General features: G+C 41.0%; 1 protein-coding gene across 1 annotated transcript; it reads left to right on the top strand.

The window, feature by feature from the left end:
- Positions 1-4,612: 4,612 nt before the first annotated feature.
- Positions 4,613-17,176, top strand: LOC141963146 (cytochrome P450 2J6-like). The gene is made up of 9 exons (XM_074912197.1): positions 4,613-4,783; positions 6,112-6,274; positions 7,408-7,557; positions 8,631-8,791; positions 10,516-10,692; positions 12,520-12,661; positions 14,352-14,539; positions 15,723-15,864; positions 16,998-17,176. Exons 1-9 carry the CDS (start codon positions 4,613-4,615, stop codon positions 17,174-17,176), a joined length of 1,473 nt encoding a protein of 490 aa, XP_074768298.1.
- Positions 17,177-18,130: the final 954 nt, after the last annotated feature.

Here is an 18,130-nt window from a genome sequence, read left to right as displayed (position 1 = left end):
GAGGGCCACCTTCCTGCCTATGTTGCTCTGAGCACATATCTGCCAAGCTTATCTGTGGTCAGCCTGGTGAAGAACATGCCAAGAGTGAAATGCTCATCTGCAGTCCTCCATGCTGGATAAGTTGGATCTAAGTCAAGACCTATCTCAAATATTATTGTAATTTTTTTGTGCTGAAAAGGTGTAGCTATGTCATGTCAGTCCCTGAAGCTGGTGCTTTCAGTTAAGAACGACTCTCTCTGCAGTATATCTATTCTGAACAAAAAGACAGATTGACCAGGTCATTTGAGACTGCTGGGACCTGAGCAGGAGGGAAATACCATCCTCAGAGCCATCCTCTCCTATCTGGGGCTATTTTGAAGTCAATCTCTTTGTCCTGGAGGATGCCCATTGTTCTGGCTTGAAGTCTGTCTGTCCCCGGTGTGTCTGGACATGCTTATGATCTCTTGGTCAGGCATGCCAAGGTATGTGTCCTCCTCATCCTCTTTCACTCCTTCTCTCAGCGGGATCGGCTATGACACGCATTAGTCCTTGGCCTGTATGTGGCCGAGGAAGGTTTGGTGCCAAGACTTCTGCACCCTCCAGTGCAGCACTCCAGGAAATGGCATATAACTCTTGGTCTTCCCACTTTCTTGGGGACGAACTACTTGGGGTTGTGTGGCTTTACATTTGACTGCACTGCAACTGACCCAAAGGTTGCCATCTCTGTCAGTGATCTGCTTCCTGAGTTTCATTGTTCTCTTGATCTTGAGATTTGCAAGCTTTATAAACATTTTTAGATTTTTTTAAATTAATGGTTTAAGGTAATTGAAAAACATATTAAGTAATACAACTGCAATACTTCTGCTTTATCCACCAGATGTGTAATATTTTCAAATAAAGAAAACAAGTAACTATTTAATTATTTTATGATAGAGATTGTTTTCTTTAATCTGTTTATTTTTAAGACTTCAGAATTAATACCTTTCAGTACATAATGTTTCCTTTGGTTATTCTTAGGGTGAAAAACATGGGCAGTCAGCTACTCTTCTTGCTTTAACTTTGCTTCGACCAGTTCCTTTATTCTATGTGCAGTGATACATTAGAGTTTTTAAGTCATGGGCTTTGCTAATTGTGGACTTTTTAGTATTTTTATTTTGGTATCTAAACATGACCTTTTTCCTTGTCCTGTTGTCTTTTCCCTTTTCCTATATCAATAAAAATTATTTTTACCTGTGGTCAGTACAAGCTTTCAACATTTTCCCAGCCATTGACTTTTTAATTACAACTCTCCTGGATTTTAACTTCAATGTATTTTTTGTGACAAGCTATTATGACACACTTTTGGGTGCTTCATTTCTGTCAGACACTGTGGGAGTCTATTGTGGAGCTCATTTGTTTAGCTTGTCTTAAAAGTGCTCTGCCATCAGTGTCCTGTCATCATGCTTTTCGTTATTCTTGGCAGTCGTTAGCAGTGCTCTGAAGAAACCACTGATAGAGGCTGAGATGAGAAACTGCTCCAGCTGATAACATCAGCATTGTATTTTACAGTTTTTGCCATATTTTTGCTGGTGGTTCTCTTAGACATTTCTGAAAAGCTGGTATTTGTTGACTTCAAACTATTTTTTTTCCAGGAGGTCTGTACAGCCTCAATTGCTCACTAGCAGCAATAGCACAGTGCCTGTTGTCCTCCAAAAAGATCCTGATGTAAGAATGTTGATTTCAGCCTATTTTGTAAAAACAGAAATCTGTTTTTCACTCAGGCTTTAGAATTCACCCTCTAACATATTTTTTTACTTGTCTTTTCCTGCTGACTTTCTTAACCCTTTGGGGGATTTTGTTTGCATCCTCAGGCTTGTTATACAGAAATTATGGATGTGATCTCAGGTACTTTGCATTTTCCTGCCCCTTGAAAAATTCATCCATCTCTTCCTTAGATAGAGGAATTATCCAGTTTCCCAGTTATTTCACCCAGAGAACAATCAAATTACTCTTCTCTTTGGCAAACTCTCTGCAAAAAAAGTTCTTGCAGCAATTTGGATCAGGGATGCCAGGCCCATTTCTGTTGTCTTTCCCCATTTTCATTTTGGATATGAAGGTCACGAACATTGTTTTCTTCTCACTCTTTGTGCCACCTCAAGTCCAGCCTTAATGCTTGCAGTTACTAGGCACATTCCAGCTTGTGCATTTTACAAGTTTCTGAAGGTAATTGTGGGTGAGGAGTTAAAAAGCATAGGAATGTATTGTGCAAATTCCACTTTTAAATATTATCTATTTGAAGCCTCACTCAATGCTGCTACTTTGTTCTCAGTCTACAAACAGTTCTTGTGCTTTGGAGATCCTAATTCCTGACATTTCCTCTTAGCAAATCTGTTACAGTTTATTCTTAGCATTTAAATAACAATGTCCCAGAGCAGAAATTAAACATTTGCTTGCTCAAGGATATCGGGATCATTCTTGTTTTATTGACATATCATCTGCGCAGCTTTATTTTTTCAAGTATTGTACACTTCCTTCTGAAACTTACTTCACAGTGTGCTTTTATGTTCACTAAAAATCTTAGGAAACTTTGGCTTCCTGACAGCTTTCATTAACACTTTCTTTCTTGCCCTCAGAGTCCACTTCTTTGGACTGCTCTTTACTTTGTTATTATTTTTTAGGAAAGCTGAATTTTCTGCCAAAAATACAAACCCAGCAAATATTGCTGATAGCATATCCAGAGGAGGCATCAGACAGGAACAGATCCATGCCAACACAAGATCACTCAGCTTGGTTTTGTGTCCAATACATGAGGCACTCGTGTAAGTAACTATTCACGCATCTGGGTTTCAGATAGTTGGAAAATTCTGAAAACGACAAAAAAGGAAAGGTGATGGTAACATCTGGTAGGATAAACTGCTGGCTGGCTCATTTGGCTTCATTCTGCTTCTGATACTGGTGATTTGATTCCAGTTAAATCTGACCCATGTTCTGAAAGAGGTGAATTCATTTACTGACATCAAAATACTACACCATGTATGAAATGTCTAAAAATAAGCAATGGAATATTGACCAAACACATAAGAGATGAATATGATTGTATTTAGTCTATTCATTAAATTTATGTGATTCAGCATTTCTTCTGACCTCAGCTGTCTGCACAAAACTATTTTTCTTCCTTTTTATTTCCAAAATTTTAAACTTGATATTTTGAATAATTTTATCTGATTTTATATTTTGCTGATTTCAACCACATAGTGGGCAGTTGTTCCTGACTTGCAGTGATTTTAGCAAAGCCATGGAGCTCACCTCTGCCTGCTTCCCATGCGTGCTGCCTGTAATGTCTTGGTACTTTTGCAAAGATAAGGTCATAAGAACCTACTTTTCCATGCTGTCTTCACTCTATAATGCAGGCATGTAGGTACCTACAATAGCTGCAGAGTTTGGCTGAATGAAGAAGATGAATTGATATCACTGAGTCACATTACTTTCTCAGTGTTGCCAGGTTTGCAAAATATTGCATTTATGTATGTGTTGGAGGGCAGGGCAATTTCTTGTTCAGACTTGTACTTTATTGTTAATGAAGACACTTTCTGTTTGCAATGCAAGATAGGATTCTCTGGTAATTGACATACAGTGCTTTCCCCCATCTGTGTTCCAAACTAGGTGTGAGGACAGATTTTTGATGTGTCCTTAAACTTATTGATAACTGGTAATAATACCCAGGATTCTGAAAAGGATAAAAAATGCAGAAAACAAACCAAGACGAATGAAGCTCTTAATTAGGTTACATACTAAAAATGTATATAATAATTACAACTGGAATTTTATATTTAAATCATTTAAAAATATAACACATTTCAATATTCTGATTTTTTTATTAGTATTTAATTGTAATGTAAATTTTTAAGCATTACCTCCATGTCACTTGATGAAACTGTTATTTTTTCCATTTACTGGAAAAAAAAATTTGATTGAACACTCAAGGCCAGTTTTTCAGAAATTACAAGTAACAATTTTGTCTTCTAATTTCATGCTTAGTCTGCAACTGCTGTTGGTTTTGCCTGTTTGTGCTGTGTGTACCAGCAGGCAAATCTGAATTTACAACCACACTTTAAAGATAAATTAAATCATGTTGGTGACTAAAGCACCTGAAGAATCTAACCTATTGTAACTGACATGTGACACTCACAATCTGAATTCAGCGATTCTGAGACAAACACGTATATTTGGTTTTAAAGATCTCAAGGCAGATGAAACTGCGTTTCACTCATTTTGTATCCAGTAGTCAACAAGGGCTCTCACCTGGTGTTACTCCAATCCAGATCTCCCAATACAAACCAGCAGTTCCCTAACACAAGCTTGAGGACAAATACCCTGAGTACAAGCGATTCCATTTTCACGCTGTGACTTGCTGTAAGCAGCTAGGTATGCTTTCGGCCAGGAATCAGCTTGATGTATCTCAGTATAGGAAATGTATGGGGTGCAGGAAAAGGGCAGGCAGTGATAAAGAGGGAGGGACAGAGGGAGGGAAAGGCACTGAGGCTTTACAGAACTCAGTCTGCAGAGACAACTGGTGGAACAAGAAGGAAGATCACCTTTTCCAAGCTCCAATACCTTCTTTTTGATAGAGGCAAGCTGATAAATCAGCTCTGAAATGCTGACAATAAGTCAAGCTTTTGTAGTCCTGATCATTTTTTTGTTAACTGTTGAGTTTTTCAAATTGCGGAAGGCATGCAAGCAATTACCTCCTGGACCAGCTCCTCTCCCATTGCTTGGAAATCTGGTGCACCTGAACTTTCAGTTTCATCGGGATCTTCTGATGGAGGTATTTCTTTTAAGTTGCTTTTAATTGGTTAATTTTAGTCACAGCTTAAACAAGGCTGATATGTTCATAGCAATGTGAAGTTTTTAAGTCTTAGAAAGTTACAGACAAGGTATGGACATATAAAGACCAACCTGATTCCTACATTCATGGAATGGAATATGGCATCTTCATGAGAAACAATGTTCTTAAGAATTAAATAAACTTGGGGAGAGGGTTTCTGACTTGTTATTAAAGTCAGAGAATACCAATAATGGAAAAGATGCTTCTCCACTGCTAATAAGTCCCTATGTGTTACTTTTAAAAATTCTGATGCACTGGCATTGTCTAATTTGATCATGAAGTGGGTAATCTGCTATATGTATGCTTGTAGTATGGAAAGGGCATACATGCCCCATCTTCCAACAGTTCCTTAAAACTATTTGTTTGCCACTTGTTTTTAGGGACAGCTGCTCCTCCTCAGGCTGTCTCAGTCCCTCCCTGTACCCCGGCAGTACTTCTAATGGTTTGCAGATGACCTCTATTTCAGATGTAGGCTTGAGACAGTACACACAGATCATTGTGTGCAGTGCAAACTCAGACAGGCAGTGATGCTGTAACAGGGAGAGGAAAGCCAGTATCTAAAGAATTATAAGGAGAACCAAGTGACTAGCATGATCAATTTGATGTAATTCTGGTGGCATCTTAGACACTGTCTTCCACATATTTTTTATTATTGTGGGTGTGTTCGAGCAGAGTTCCATTCTTGGACAAAGCTTTTTCCACAAATGATTGAATTTCCTCTGTCATACACCTGTCCCTGCTTGGATACCTCTGCTGTCTCAGATGGTGAGTGCTCTCCTCAGTACTGTGAGGAAACTCTGGCCTCAGCTGCAACCCCCTGGCCCTTCATGGCTGTTGACTACTTTCTGGCTCCACCTTCTCTTGTGGAGCACACAGATGGAGCTGGTTTAATCAGTTGGTTTCCTTTTGCAAAGGAAGGACTAGCTTGGAGACACAGAGCCCCAGAGAGGTGCAGAGTGTGGCTGTTCAATTAACGAGGTACAAATGTTGGGGCTGGGTGGGATGCAACGTAAAATACAGTTTTCCTTCTTTTGCTGTATGCAGCCTGTGCTTTGAAAAGAAAATAACTTCACCCTGGTAAATAAAATTGGCTGCTGAAAGCCTTGTTCTGAGAAAACCAACAGTCCCTTTCTATTTCTAGTTATATTCATGGGGATGATGTTCTCACCAAGAAAAACTGGCCACTGGGCCAGTGAATAGCGGATGCAGTGTCTATTTGTCTATTTGAGGTTTCGTATGTTCTTTACTGGCACCTTTTCCACTTACAGCTGGCAAAAACTCATGGTAACATATATACTTTGTGGTTTGGGTGGACCCCAGTGATCATACTGAATGGGTATCAGGCAGTGAAAGATGGCATGACTACGCACCCTGAAGATGTTTCTGGGCGGATGGTATCGCCTTTCTTCAGAGCACTAGCCAAAGGAAAAGGTGAGATTTTCCTGCCTAGACAGTGCACAGGAACACTGACTTGGCAAACTACTCTGCCTTGTTAGACCCTCTACTGTCCCAATCAGAATGCTCTTCCATCAGATACTGTCCAAGTCCTCCGTTAGCTCTTGACAGTAACTTACTATTTGCTGTGATGCCTTTAGTACAGAGCTTCCTCAAGTCTGGGAAACACTCCAGATTGTTTCTAGGTGACCTTTTTGCGGTGTTCAAGATGTACGTGTGATCCCTGCTCAGAACTCAGCGATCTTCCCCTCCCTGCAGAATAATCCAATTTGCTGCACATGATTTTGCTGTATGTTACATGAATGCAAAGCTTGTTTATATGTTTGGTAACCGTATATATTATGGTTGCTAAACACCTTCCATCGTGAGCAGGAGACCTGTAACACCCTCCTTCAGAAGTCTCATTGTTGTGTTTGTAGCCACTCTTAAACATTTGGTGAATACCCTTTGATTGTGAGAAAAACCACTTCTCAGTGTATTTAAGCAGTTTGCAGTCTTTTCTTTTTGCCCTCCTGCATTTGCTATACCAAAGCTAACACAGATTGTTTAAAGCTAGGTAAAGCATCACCATCACAGCAGCAGTTCAGGGCTCTTCTGGTAACCACTAGTGCAATTTATCAGTCAGTGGAGTGGTCTCCCTTCCAGAGGAGAAACAGGGCATGAATGTCGCTTATCCTTCACCTTCATCACTTCAACCTACAAGCATCACATTAATTGGTATATATCTCCATAAACATACCCTGCCCCCATATACCACTCCTTAGAAATTCATCCAGTTATTTCTGTCTTGAGTATGACCACTTGAGTATGGCTAAAGCAGATCTTCAGAAAAGGCATCTTAAGTTGTTTTTTTAAGACATCAAGAACTGGAGCAGTTAGCAAATCCTCAGATTGCTCTTTTCAAAGATTAAGTACAAACAATATTAAGAACATGTGATCTAGTTGTAATTTAGGTATGTTTGGCTATGATTTCTTGTTACTGATAATTTCACCTAAAGATACCTGTATCACAGTGTATTCCCTGATTTACTCTATGTATTTTATAATATACTTTTAAATGAATCATTTGGGTCTGTGGCAAATACTAATACACCAGGTAATACCCTCAGGTATTATACTGGCAAGTGGTCGCCACTGGAAGCAGCAGAGACGCTTCGGTATAACAACTCTACGCAGTCTGGGAATGGGGAAAAGAGGCCTGGAGTATCGAGTGCAGGAGGAGGCCTCTCACCTGGTGGAGTTCTTTTTGAACCTAAAAGGTATCTATCTGATAAGAAATCAGACACTTTTCAGTCCTGGATCTGTATCTTCAGTATGCAAAATTATCTACCCCTTCCTAGGGTCGGGGTAGGTCCAGAGTCGTGAATCCAAACTTAACAAAAGCCCAAAGAGCAGATAGACCATAGTACTATTCACAAGTGGGAATTTCTTTCTTAAAAAGCTGTTCAAAAACCCAATGAAGTTGGGAACTTCTGAAATTCCACTTCCATGGGCTTATCATTTGTCTATGATATGATTGTACAATGATATGATGTCACTGAACTGCACAGCCAAGCCATTCACAGACTGCCCACAATAAGTAACTAAAGAGTACTGCAGGGTCATTTCTCTGAATTTTAATGACATTAGGTGCCATTGGCAAGTCAAGTGCATATTTTAGTGTCTGTCTGGCTAAGTAACTATTGTTAAGATAATCAAAGAAAGTAGGAGGTGGAAGGGAACTTCAGTGGATTATCAGCTTCATCCTGGAGTCCAAGCCAGGATCATTTCAATCCAAATAATTTTTGATGAATGTCTGTCTCATAACTTAAAGTCCTCAGAGATATGATGTTCTACTGTTCATAGCTGAGACTAACAATTTTATTATGTATACTTAGCAGTTCCTATCCATCTATTCTTCTTAAACCTTCCCAGGTTCCTTCTGTATTTCCTTCTAAGTAGTTCTTTACATTTTTGAACATGTCTGTCACTGTCTTAGTTCATCTCCAGTGACATTTCTTCCTTCTCACATTCTGACTTCTCTTCCTCCACACAACTAAGGACAGCAGATTTGATATGATATCCTCTAAAGGATCTCAGCTGTACAATGTTATTTCATAGGAAGAGCTATGAGATTTTTTTAGAGCTATGGGGAAAAATTTAACGGTGTCCTTTGCTCTAACACTATGTTTTATTTTCATGAATACATATTAATGCCACATGTCTATCTCCATTCATGCCCCAGCTGGATAAAGAGAACATTTTATGTAATCTCTAATAACATCTTGTCCTATCTGTATAAGGAACACCTGAAGAAAACATTGAGAGTGAATACCAGTTACTGTGTTTGCAGGAAGACCTGTGGATCCTTCTTTCCGTCTCTTCCATTCTATTTCAAATGTTATTTGTGCTGTGGTTTTTGGATATCACTTCTCTGATGAGGACAAAACCTTCCATGAACTGATCAGTGCCACGGAATATTTATTCAAATTTCTAGGAAGCTTTGTTCATCAGGTGAGTAAATAATATGCATTTTTAGAAGTCTGAAATAGGTAGAAAATGAAAGCCTGGATACAAAAAAGGGTCTTCACTAAGTACAGAGCTACTAACAAATGCAAACTGGGAGCTAAAAGGTGTCCTTGGGGCCGTTATCACTGCCTCTTTGGTTCTGAGGCCATTTTTAAGAAGTCTCTTGTTTCTTTGCAAGTTTAGGGGACATCTCTCTGTTGACTCCTGGCTTTAAGTTTTTCAGCATTTCTGAGACTGTTAACAGAAACCTTTAAACTTGAGACTGGAGTTTGTAATAAATTTGAACTCTGCAGTGCTGCTTCTCTTATCTCTAGTTACTTCTCTCCTCCAAAAACATGTATCAGCAATTATCATATCATAAAGGCCAACTTTTCACTTGAAGTGTCTTGAAGTGCACATGAAGTTTTCCCCATGGATTAGACTTTGTGGTTTAGACCCTTGAAGAGGGACAAGCTGGGTGTAATAGGGGCTGTGGATGGCATGGTAAATTCCATTGACATTTGAGTTTTATAAGAAAAGACAAACTAAAATGATGATGAACTTTTTCAATAAATCTATCGTATGAGGGTAGCACTATACAAATTTCCCATAGTAGAAAGTAGAGAAACAGATTAAATTTGTGGATGATCAAAGCCAGGAGACCTTAACAATACAGAGGAGGTTCAGGATATCCTGCTGCAAGAGCTTGTAAGTACTATGGACTGAAGTTCTAAGAATGAGACAAATTGTAATAGTACAAAATTAAATTATGAAACATATTAGGAATTAATGAGATTAATATCTGCTACGAGTCTGAACATTTCATTGCAAAGGTTAAGAGGAAAGAGACTGGTGTAAACTACTAGATAACAGGATGAAAAAGGCAAAGCAGAATCTTAGACTATTTCCAACACTATTTTCCCTTTAGATCCAGAGAAGTGTTAAAGTAGGTTCTGGTGTGTAACAATCTGGTGGACCTATTCTAGGGTCTTTGACACTTTATGTTGTGAGTCTGGAGTGAAACAAACATAGAGAAATGTTAATGGGATGACCTACAGACTATCACTTCAAATTAGAGAGAAGATCTGAAAGAACAAGAGAAGAGATAGTAATGCTGTTTGCTTGGCAGGATGGAATGACAGATGTTGCAAAGAGAGAACTATCTAGGCTACAGGACAATACTTTGAGCTGACAAATGTGTGTATAAATACACTCAGCAGACTGAAGATGTAGTATTTCTAACCATCAGAACAATTATTGGTCTTGTAGCAGTCACAAGGATTCTGTTGGGGAAAATTATATTAGTTTTTAGTGATATGCAGTCTACACTTTCCTTCTGTGAGCTCCACAAATTCCACCAGTTACTTGATGGCTGCAGACACGTAATCTTAGTAGCCACACAGTACCCAGAAAGGATGTCCTTACATTTTAGTATGTGGGAGCTAGGGTCTCCAACTGTGCAGGAGTGAGGTCCTCTAGTAATCTGCATGAGTCATGTAAATTTACTGGCATGAGCAGAGTGCTGTCAATACTGACTTGACCCCCAGAAATGTGTCAAAATTACTAGTAAAGTTTTCCCACATAATGGCAAAATCTACTCTAAGCAGTGCTCATTTGTTTATTCCACTACGAATGTTTCCAGACAGGACAATTCAGCCTTTTGGCGTTTCTAAAAGCAGCTTTGTTACTGACAGATAATTGACACTCCCTCTCGTATGTCACTCCCACAGCTGTATGAAATCTTACCCTGGTTGATGTGCCATCTCCCTGGTCCTCATAAAAAAGCATTGTCTTGCTATGAGGTCCTGAGCTCTTTTGCAAGGAAGGAGATCAGAAGACATGTGGAGAGAGGGATGCCAGATGAACCACAGGATTTCATTGACTTTTACCTGGTTGAGATGGAGAAAGTAAGTGTTTGTTCTGCCTAATCACACTTATGGAGTATAAGGCCAAACAGATCATTAAATCATCCAGTCTGATCCCTCCTATCATAGTTTCTTACATTTCATAGGCTTCCTAATGTAAATACAGTAACTTGGGACTTACTAACTCATGTCTCCCAGAAAGGCATCCAGTTTTATGTTTTGGTTACATTAATGAATTACCACAATGTTAGGGTATGAGCTTATGAGCTATCATCTGCTTCCCATAAATATCCATGTGTATACTTGAATCCTGCAGTAAATCAGAGACAGTTTATGCCTGTAGCTTACATAACTTTGGTAGACCACCTATCTTCTACAGCAGGGTGCCTCACGTTTACAATGGGATTAAATATGTATGCACTGATAATTATGCTGAAAGAGCTGACACACTTCTTTGGGTTTCAGTGTGTCCCCTAACACTGCCTGTCCTTGTGACGCACAGCTGTGTGGTCCCTTCCTTGGGAGGAAATAATTTGTGGAGGATCTTCCCTTTACTGGAAACTCTCTTTAGATCCTGGTCTGAGGAGATTCTCCACTCTTTAAAGGATTCCCAGGCTATCCTGAAATCCCTTAGTATCATTCCTGCAGCATCAAAAAGAGTAGTTGTTCCACCTCCAGCCCAGTCCCCTTCAGCAGTTGCACCTCAGCAATCCCAGCCTACCTGATCCTTTGACTAACCTTAGAACAGGTATTTTGTGCATCATACCTGCCAGCTTTCTTGGCAGATAGTTGCTGTCATCAGTACGTCCTAAATGGGATGCATTAAGAGGTCCCCAGTCTGTTCTGCTTGTGTTACTTCTAATTTCCCCACAGTCTGGGCATGGTTGGCTTGGCACTCATATTCAGATTGGACACCCAAGGAAACAACTTCACAGACTATTCCATAATAAGCTGTTAATCTTCTTCCCTGCCCAGGTTATTATTTTCCATAGCAGGAAGTGGCTCATGAACCAGAGAGACTCTGCTAAGAGCACCAGAATTGCTGCTTCAAACTTAGTCATTTTGGGATATTTTGGGGAGCTAAAAGAAGCATCTCCTTCCTAGAGTAGATGAAGTTTATGTAGCTTCTACCTCTGGTCATAAGCTTTCAGCTAGTCAGGCTGCCATGTTCTCACAGTGTTGGCTCATGGGCTCTGGAAGGAGCTGACACATCCCCTTGTACATAATATCTGAATGAGTATGACAAGATTTACTAAAATGAGCATCTTAGAGGCAAAGATGCAGCTTTCTCTGGTGTCAGGGGTGCAAGTTATTGCAAGCTGTTTATTTTTAAATGGTTTTACCTTATGTATTTTCTCTAATTGTTTTTATATTCCCTTATTATAAGAAGAAAATACTTGAGTACCTCTCTCTCACCTGTTCACATCTGTCCTGAACTGAGTGAAGAAAGGTGTTCTGCTGAGATCCTTTTATTCAGATAGGTTTTCCTTTGGTATGTGTTAGCACCATTTCATAGCATACTGGAGAGACCAAGCCCTAATGAGTGACACACTGTGTGGCACTTGTTTAGAAGTAAGTACACTCTACGCTAACTGCAAAATTTGTAGTGTGCTTTAAAGTTTTCGTGATTAAGTCAACAGGCATAAAACTGCCAGTTTTTTAATGAAAGAATATTCCACCTCATGAAAAAAAACAATGCAGACCATGTCCATTTGGGAAACTATTAATCTCTTAGTACTCATCAAAAAATGTAATTTTGAATATTCTTTGTGTACATGCCAGCTGTGGAAATAAGGACTCTCACACAGGAGGCATACAGGATGACCTAACTTTTATGCTTTAGCTTCAACTTTTTATCATCATCTACAGTATAAAGATGGGGTCAAGACTAAGCACGATGAAGAAAATTTGGTATATGTTATAAATGATCTTTTCCTCGGTGGATCAGAGACCTCAAGCACAACATTGTACTGGGGACTGCTCTTTATGGTAGTGAATCCAGACATCCAAGGTGAGAGGGATTCTTGCTGTGAAATGCTGTGTGTACTATAAGTGCTAATGATGGCTGAATATGATGAGTTGCAGGCACAAAAGCCACTAGTAGAGCCTGGCTCTCACTCTGAGAACACGAAGAATGGCAGCAGAGATAAAAATCGGAGGCCCATCCTATGACCTGACCAAACCAGGTGGCTGAAGGCACTTGCAGTGAGACAAAAGTTAGCTCTTTGCAGTGACAAGTCGGTGAAGTGTCTGTGTGGAGAGTTTGCAGGCTGACTGATGGCAGCAGAAACAGAGATCAGAGCTCTAATATGAGACCTGTCTGCACCAGGCATTGTTCAGGCATGAGGAATGCTAACACAGCTTTGCTGTATTTGCCACACAGCCTATGCTCTCTTCCCCTCCTGGCACAACGCTCCGTGCTGAGCACACCAATACTCCTCACAACCCACTGCATCCCTTACTGGACAAACCAGCTGAACAGATTTTGGCAGGTTATGAAGGGCTGCAGGTTGCCCAAAGGAAGGCACATGGTCCTGGTAGAGTCGGCTGCTTCCTCCTCTATCTTTCGTGTCAGAAAACAGGTGGAGAATTTCAAGATAATTTGCACAGTGCAAATCCACATATTTCCTAGAAGACTGCAGTGACTCCTCTCTGTCTTTGCTGAGTGCTTCATGCACAAGGCTAGGCAGTGAGCATCCACAGCAGATGGGTTACTCAGGGGTGGCCTCAAGGTTTCAGTAGAGCATATTCTGTGTGTAATTGGCCGATGGTCTTTAAATAACCAGTGAAGTTTGTTGCAGTTTGTTCACAAAGCAGCACATGAATTTTAGGAGAAAACCAAACACGAATGTGGAATATCTGCAAGGGATGGAAAGACTGTAGAAATAGAAAAATAAGTTTAAGGGGAGGATTCTGGCTGCCTGATGTGTAGAGTTGATGTTTACGGGCAAGAACTGCTGGCAGTACACACACACTGTCCCTGTCTGAGTTAATATTGTATAAGTTGCTTTTCTAACTAACACCAATTCCATAAATGCCTCTAGCTCCAGGCTGAGTTTCCTCATCCACACCTGTGTCAGTAAGAGAAAGGTTATGGCCAGGATTTAAGGACTTGGGTACTTCTGGGGATGGTGGCTCTTCCATCTAGTGTGCTTGAGTCCTGAAAGCAAGGGAGATGCCTGTATTCCCACAGCCTCAGTAGGAAGCTGAAAAGGCTGTGTCACTGCATATTTGCAGGTTTTAGGCTGATTCAGGTGTTTGTTCACACAGTATGTTGCCATACTTGGACCAACTCTGCTCAACTCATCCCTTGCACTGGGAGTTAATATCTGAGGCATTTATGTTAATTTTTCAAATGAGATTTATATTTTGAGATAAAGTAAACCAAGCAGTCCCTAAATACCTTCAAAACCTGGAGCTGAGTGACCCGCCCTACATCCACCAAGCATTCTGTAACATAAATGTCAGAGCTGGAATAAGTACAGTATAAGCCCTTGCTTATGATTCTGGACCCCAATGTTGGTTTTGTTTTTTGTTTTTTTTTTTTTCAATTTTCATGTATTAAACTCAGTCATTAAATCATATTAAATCACAGGTTATAGTAATGTACTATGTTGAAATAATAAATTTTCCTGTTGCTCTGAGAAAAGACACCAGTTAAAAGATTTTTCCCATCTGAAATGGTGAATATTTCTCCACAGAAAAAGTTCAGAAGGAGCTGGATGCTGTTTTGGGTCCTTCCCAGTTAATTTGCTACAAGGATCGGAGAGAACTGCCCTACACAAATGCTGTGGTTCATGAGATCCAACGGTTCAGCAACATTGTCTCTGTCGGCATGCCCAGACTGTGTGTGAGGAACACAACATTGCTAGGATTCCCCATCAAAAAGGTACAGACACTTTTTCAGCCTCTGATCTGTCTTTAGCAGAGACACTTAGCTTTCATTCCAGTTTTGTAATCCTTTTTTCATCTACAAATTATTCTCCATATAAACCAGGAACGTGGTGCCTGGGGAAGGGTTACCATTTGTGGCTCCAGAAATAAGTCTCTCACCCAGCATGTTGGTGCTCACACAGCTGGTAAGACCCCTGCCCTGCAGGAGACCTCGAGCTCCTGCCCTGCTGATCAACAGCACAACCGCAGAGACCAGCTCTGCTTGGCTGGGGATGGACTGAGAGGAGAAACTGGTTTGCCAAAGCACTGGTTAAGACATCCCTGCCCAACTTGGTGCTGCCAGCACTCCTGGGATGGAGGAAGACTTGTGAGAGGGTGGCTCATAGCTCCACTGACTCCATGAGCTAAGAGACCTGCCTGAATCTCTAACAGCTGAGAGACTGTCAACTACAGCTGGTGGTGAGGGAGTTGCTCCCCAATACTGCCTGAGACATGTGTTCACATTCAGGAAGGCATTTTTTAGAGTGACATAAGCTATGCTGGGTGCCAGTTCTCACTGTAAAACACCAGCAAGAAACAGGAATTGGTTGTTTTTATTGCAAGAGAGATGGGAGAGGCCAGTACCATTACTGGCATCTGAGACTGGCCCCACCTAACTGATTTTGTGGTGAAGGTTTCGCTCTATTCTGCCTGCTTCTGACAGCCGGGTAGCTAAGGCACACAAACTGGTCTGCTGGGAGCAATCAGTAAAGAAAAAGTCTGAAGTACTACTTCTAAAAGGGCTCAGAGGTGGTTGTCAATAAGTACTGCAGTTATTTCTGGATGCATTTCTCTGGCCCTTAAGACTGAAAGGAGGTTTCCAATGCTGGGGCCTGAATATCAATGAGAGTCCTACTAGAATCATTACTAAGATTAGTAGTAAGAGTGAAAGAATGATGTTGTACCAGCATCACTAATGCTGTTAATACCCACTGATGACAGCTGCAGAGCTGAGAACTGATAATTTCCAACTCAGAAAATGATCACAAACTCCAATTTTCTAGGAAAATGGTGTTCTAACCATGCCATATCTGCTTCTTACAAAGAAATGGCAACAAGCAGCAGTTTTATCTTCCAGGCAGAAACTGATGGGTGAAAGCCTAGTACTTGGAACTGAATCAACAGTTTATTCCTTGCAGGGCACCATCATTATGCCAAATATAGCATCTGTTCTGTATGACCCTGAACAATGGGAGACACCTCGACAGTTCAACCCTGGCCATTTTCTGGATAAAGAAGGAAACTTTGTATCTCGAGAAGCCTTCTTACCATTCTCAGCAGGTAAATGCACTGACAGTTTGAACCAACTCAACGGGTTAGCTGAAGAATACAGAGGTGTGAGACTATGGTATTTCTTCAGAGAACATTAGCTATCTCTGCTGTTTGCTGCTTTTAAAGAACAGTACTGGCTTGTTTCTGCCAAAGGAGATGCTTCTGTGCTGTCAGACTCCAAACTGCTCTGAAGGGAATTCCACTAATCTCTTAGTGGGAATTCCACTCAGACTCCTGAACCTCATAGGCTTGTTGCATGGTAAAGTCATCCACAAGTTTTGTCTGTTGTATTCTTTATATCTACTTTTTTTTTTTTTTTTTTTCCTGAAAAGCAATGTGTCTTGTGTGTACTGCAGTTACTTGCAATCCCTTTTAAAGGAACAAGCTAAAAGAAAAGCAGAATGCATCCTGCTAAACAAAGGATTAAGTTCATGCTTACAGAACTGAAAATCCAGTTGCAAAAGAAGGAAATAGGACAACAATGCACAGTTAGAGATCACACTTAGCACTAAAGTTCCTACTCTGTTGTTTTTGATTTAGTTTCTCTCTTGATTTAGCAGACTAGTCATTTAGATGTCCATCCAGGACTGGTTTCTTAATGCAAATGGCTTTTTCTTTCCTTTTATTTGACTGCTAATCCAGAAATGTGAATGTATTATTCACCTGTTCTGCTCAAGCCATTGGTTTTATTGAAAAACTCTTGGAAATTAACAGTAGGCCTCTTGCTCTGCTTGTAAAGTGACCAAGCCTTTGTTCAACTGCAAATGCCATTGCTAATTAATTTCGATCCACTGACTTTAACTCACTAAGAAAGCATGTGTAAACAGCTGGTAGATTCTTTGTGTATGACCCTGAAGCTCAACATCTCCTGTAAAAGGAAAATAATTTTCTGCCAGGTCAAGCAATGTCAAGAAAGAAATTATGGTGGTACCTCAGGGATTTTCACTGAGATTTTTATTTGGTGTCTCCTAGCCTATGACTTTGGATGGGATCTTTCTGAGGATTCAGAGTTTTAGTTCTGTGACTTTCATGATTCTGGCCTTGAACAAAAAAATACTCTGCTTATAACAAGAATAAGCAAAGTGATTATGAAACTGAAAAATTCCTAGGTACTCACTGTCCTTCCCCTCTTCCTTCTGCAGGGCACCGTGTGTGTTTGGGGGAGCACCTAGCGAGGACCGAGCTCTTTATTTTCTTTGCCAGTCTGCTGCGGGCATTCACCTTCTGCCTGCCTGAGGAAGTGACGAAGATCAACACAGAGCCCATTTTGGGGGGTACGCTGCAGCCCCACCCGTACAGGGTTTGTGCCATTCCACGCTAAGCTGCAGCATGTCACAGACCAGCAGGAGACATCCACCTTTACCTCAGTGAATTTCCTGTCAGATGTATAAACCTTCTTCTACTAGCCAGGATATTGATATTAGTCTATCCCAGGGCTATTCAGAAAGTGGATGAAAGCCAAGATCCAGACTACCAGTACTTTTAGTCTGGTCCTTGTGAAAGTCCCAGATATTGTCACAAGGTTCTTCAACATTTTCTCCTCTTGGAGAGCACCTGAAGCAAGATGGTTCCCAGCTGAAGTCAACATGCTGTGTCTCCTTCTCCTAGCCAAGGAGAATCATTATAATGCTCACTCCTGAGCAAACCTCAGTAAAATTCATAGAATCATCGAATGGTTTGGGTTGGAAGGGACCTTCAAGATCATCTAGTTCCAACACCCCTTCTGTGGGCAGGGACACCTTTCACTAGACCATGTTGCCCAAAGCCCCGTCCAACCTGGCCTTGAACACTGCCAGGGAGGGGGCAGCCACAGCTTCTCTGGGCAACCTGTGCCAGGGCCTCACCACCCTCACAGGGAAGAATTTCTTCCTTAGATCTAATCTAAATCTCCCCTCTTTCAGTTTAAAACTGTTGCTCCTCATCCTATCCCTACACCCCCTGATAGAGTCCCTCCCATCTTTCCTGTAGCCCCCTTTAAGTACTGGAAGGCCACTATAAGGTGTCCCTGGAGCCTCCTCTTCTCCAGGCTGAACAACCCCAACTCTCTCAGTCTGTCCTCATAAAGGAGGTGCTCCAGGCCCCCAATCATCTTTGTGGCCTCCTCTGGACCTGCTTGAGCAGGTCTGTGTCCTTCTTATGTTGGGGGCCAGAGCTGGATACAGCACTGGGGGGGGTGGTGGTGGTGGTGTGTGTGTCTCAGGAGAGTGAGACAAGGGGGACAATCCCCTCCCTCGTCCTGCTGGCCACACTTCTCTTGATGCAGCCCAGGACACAG

Source organism: Athene noctua, chromosome 8 (genome assembly GCF_965140245.1).
Source record: "Athene noctua chromosome 8, bAthNoc1.hap1.1, whole genome shotgun sequence".
NCBI lineage: Eukaryota > Metazoa > Chordata > Aves > Strigiformes > Strigidae > Athene > Athene noctua.
This window is presented reverse-complemented; position numbering and strand designations above follow the sequence as displayed.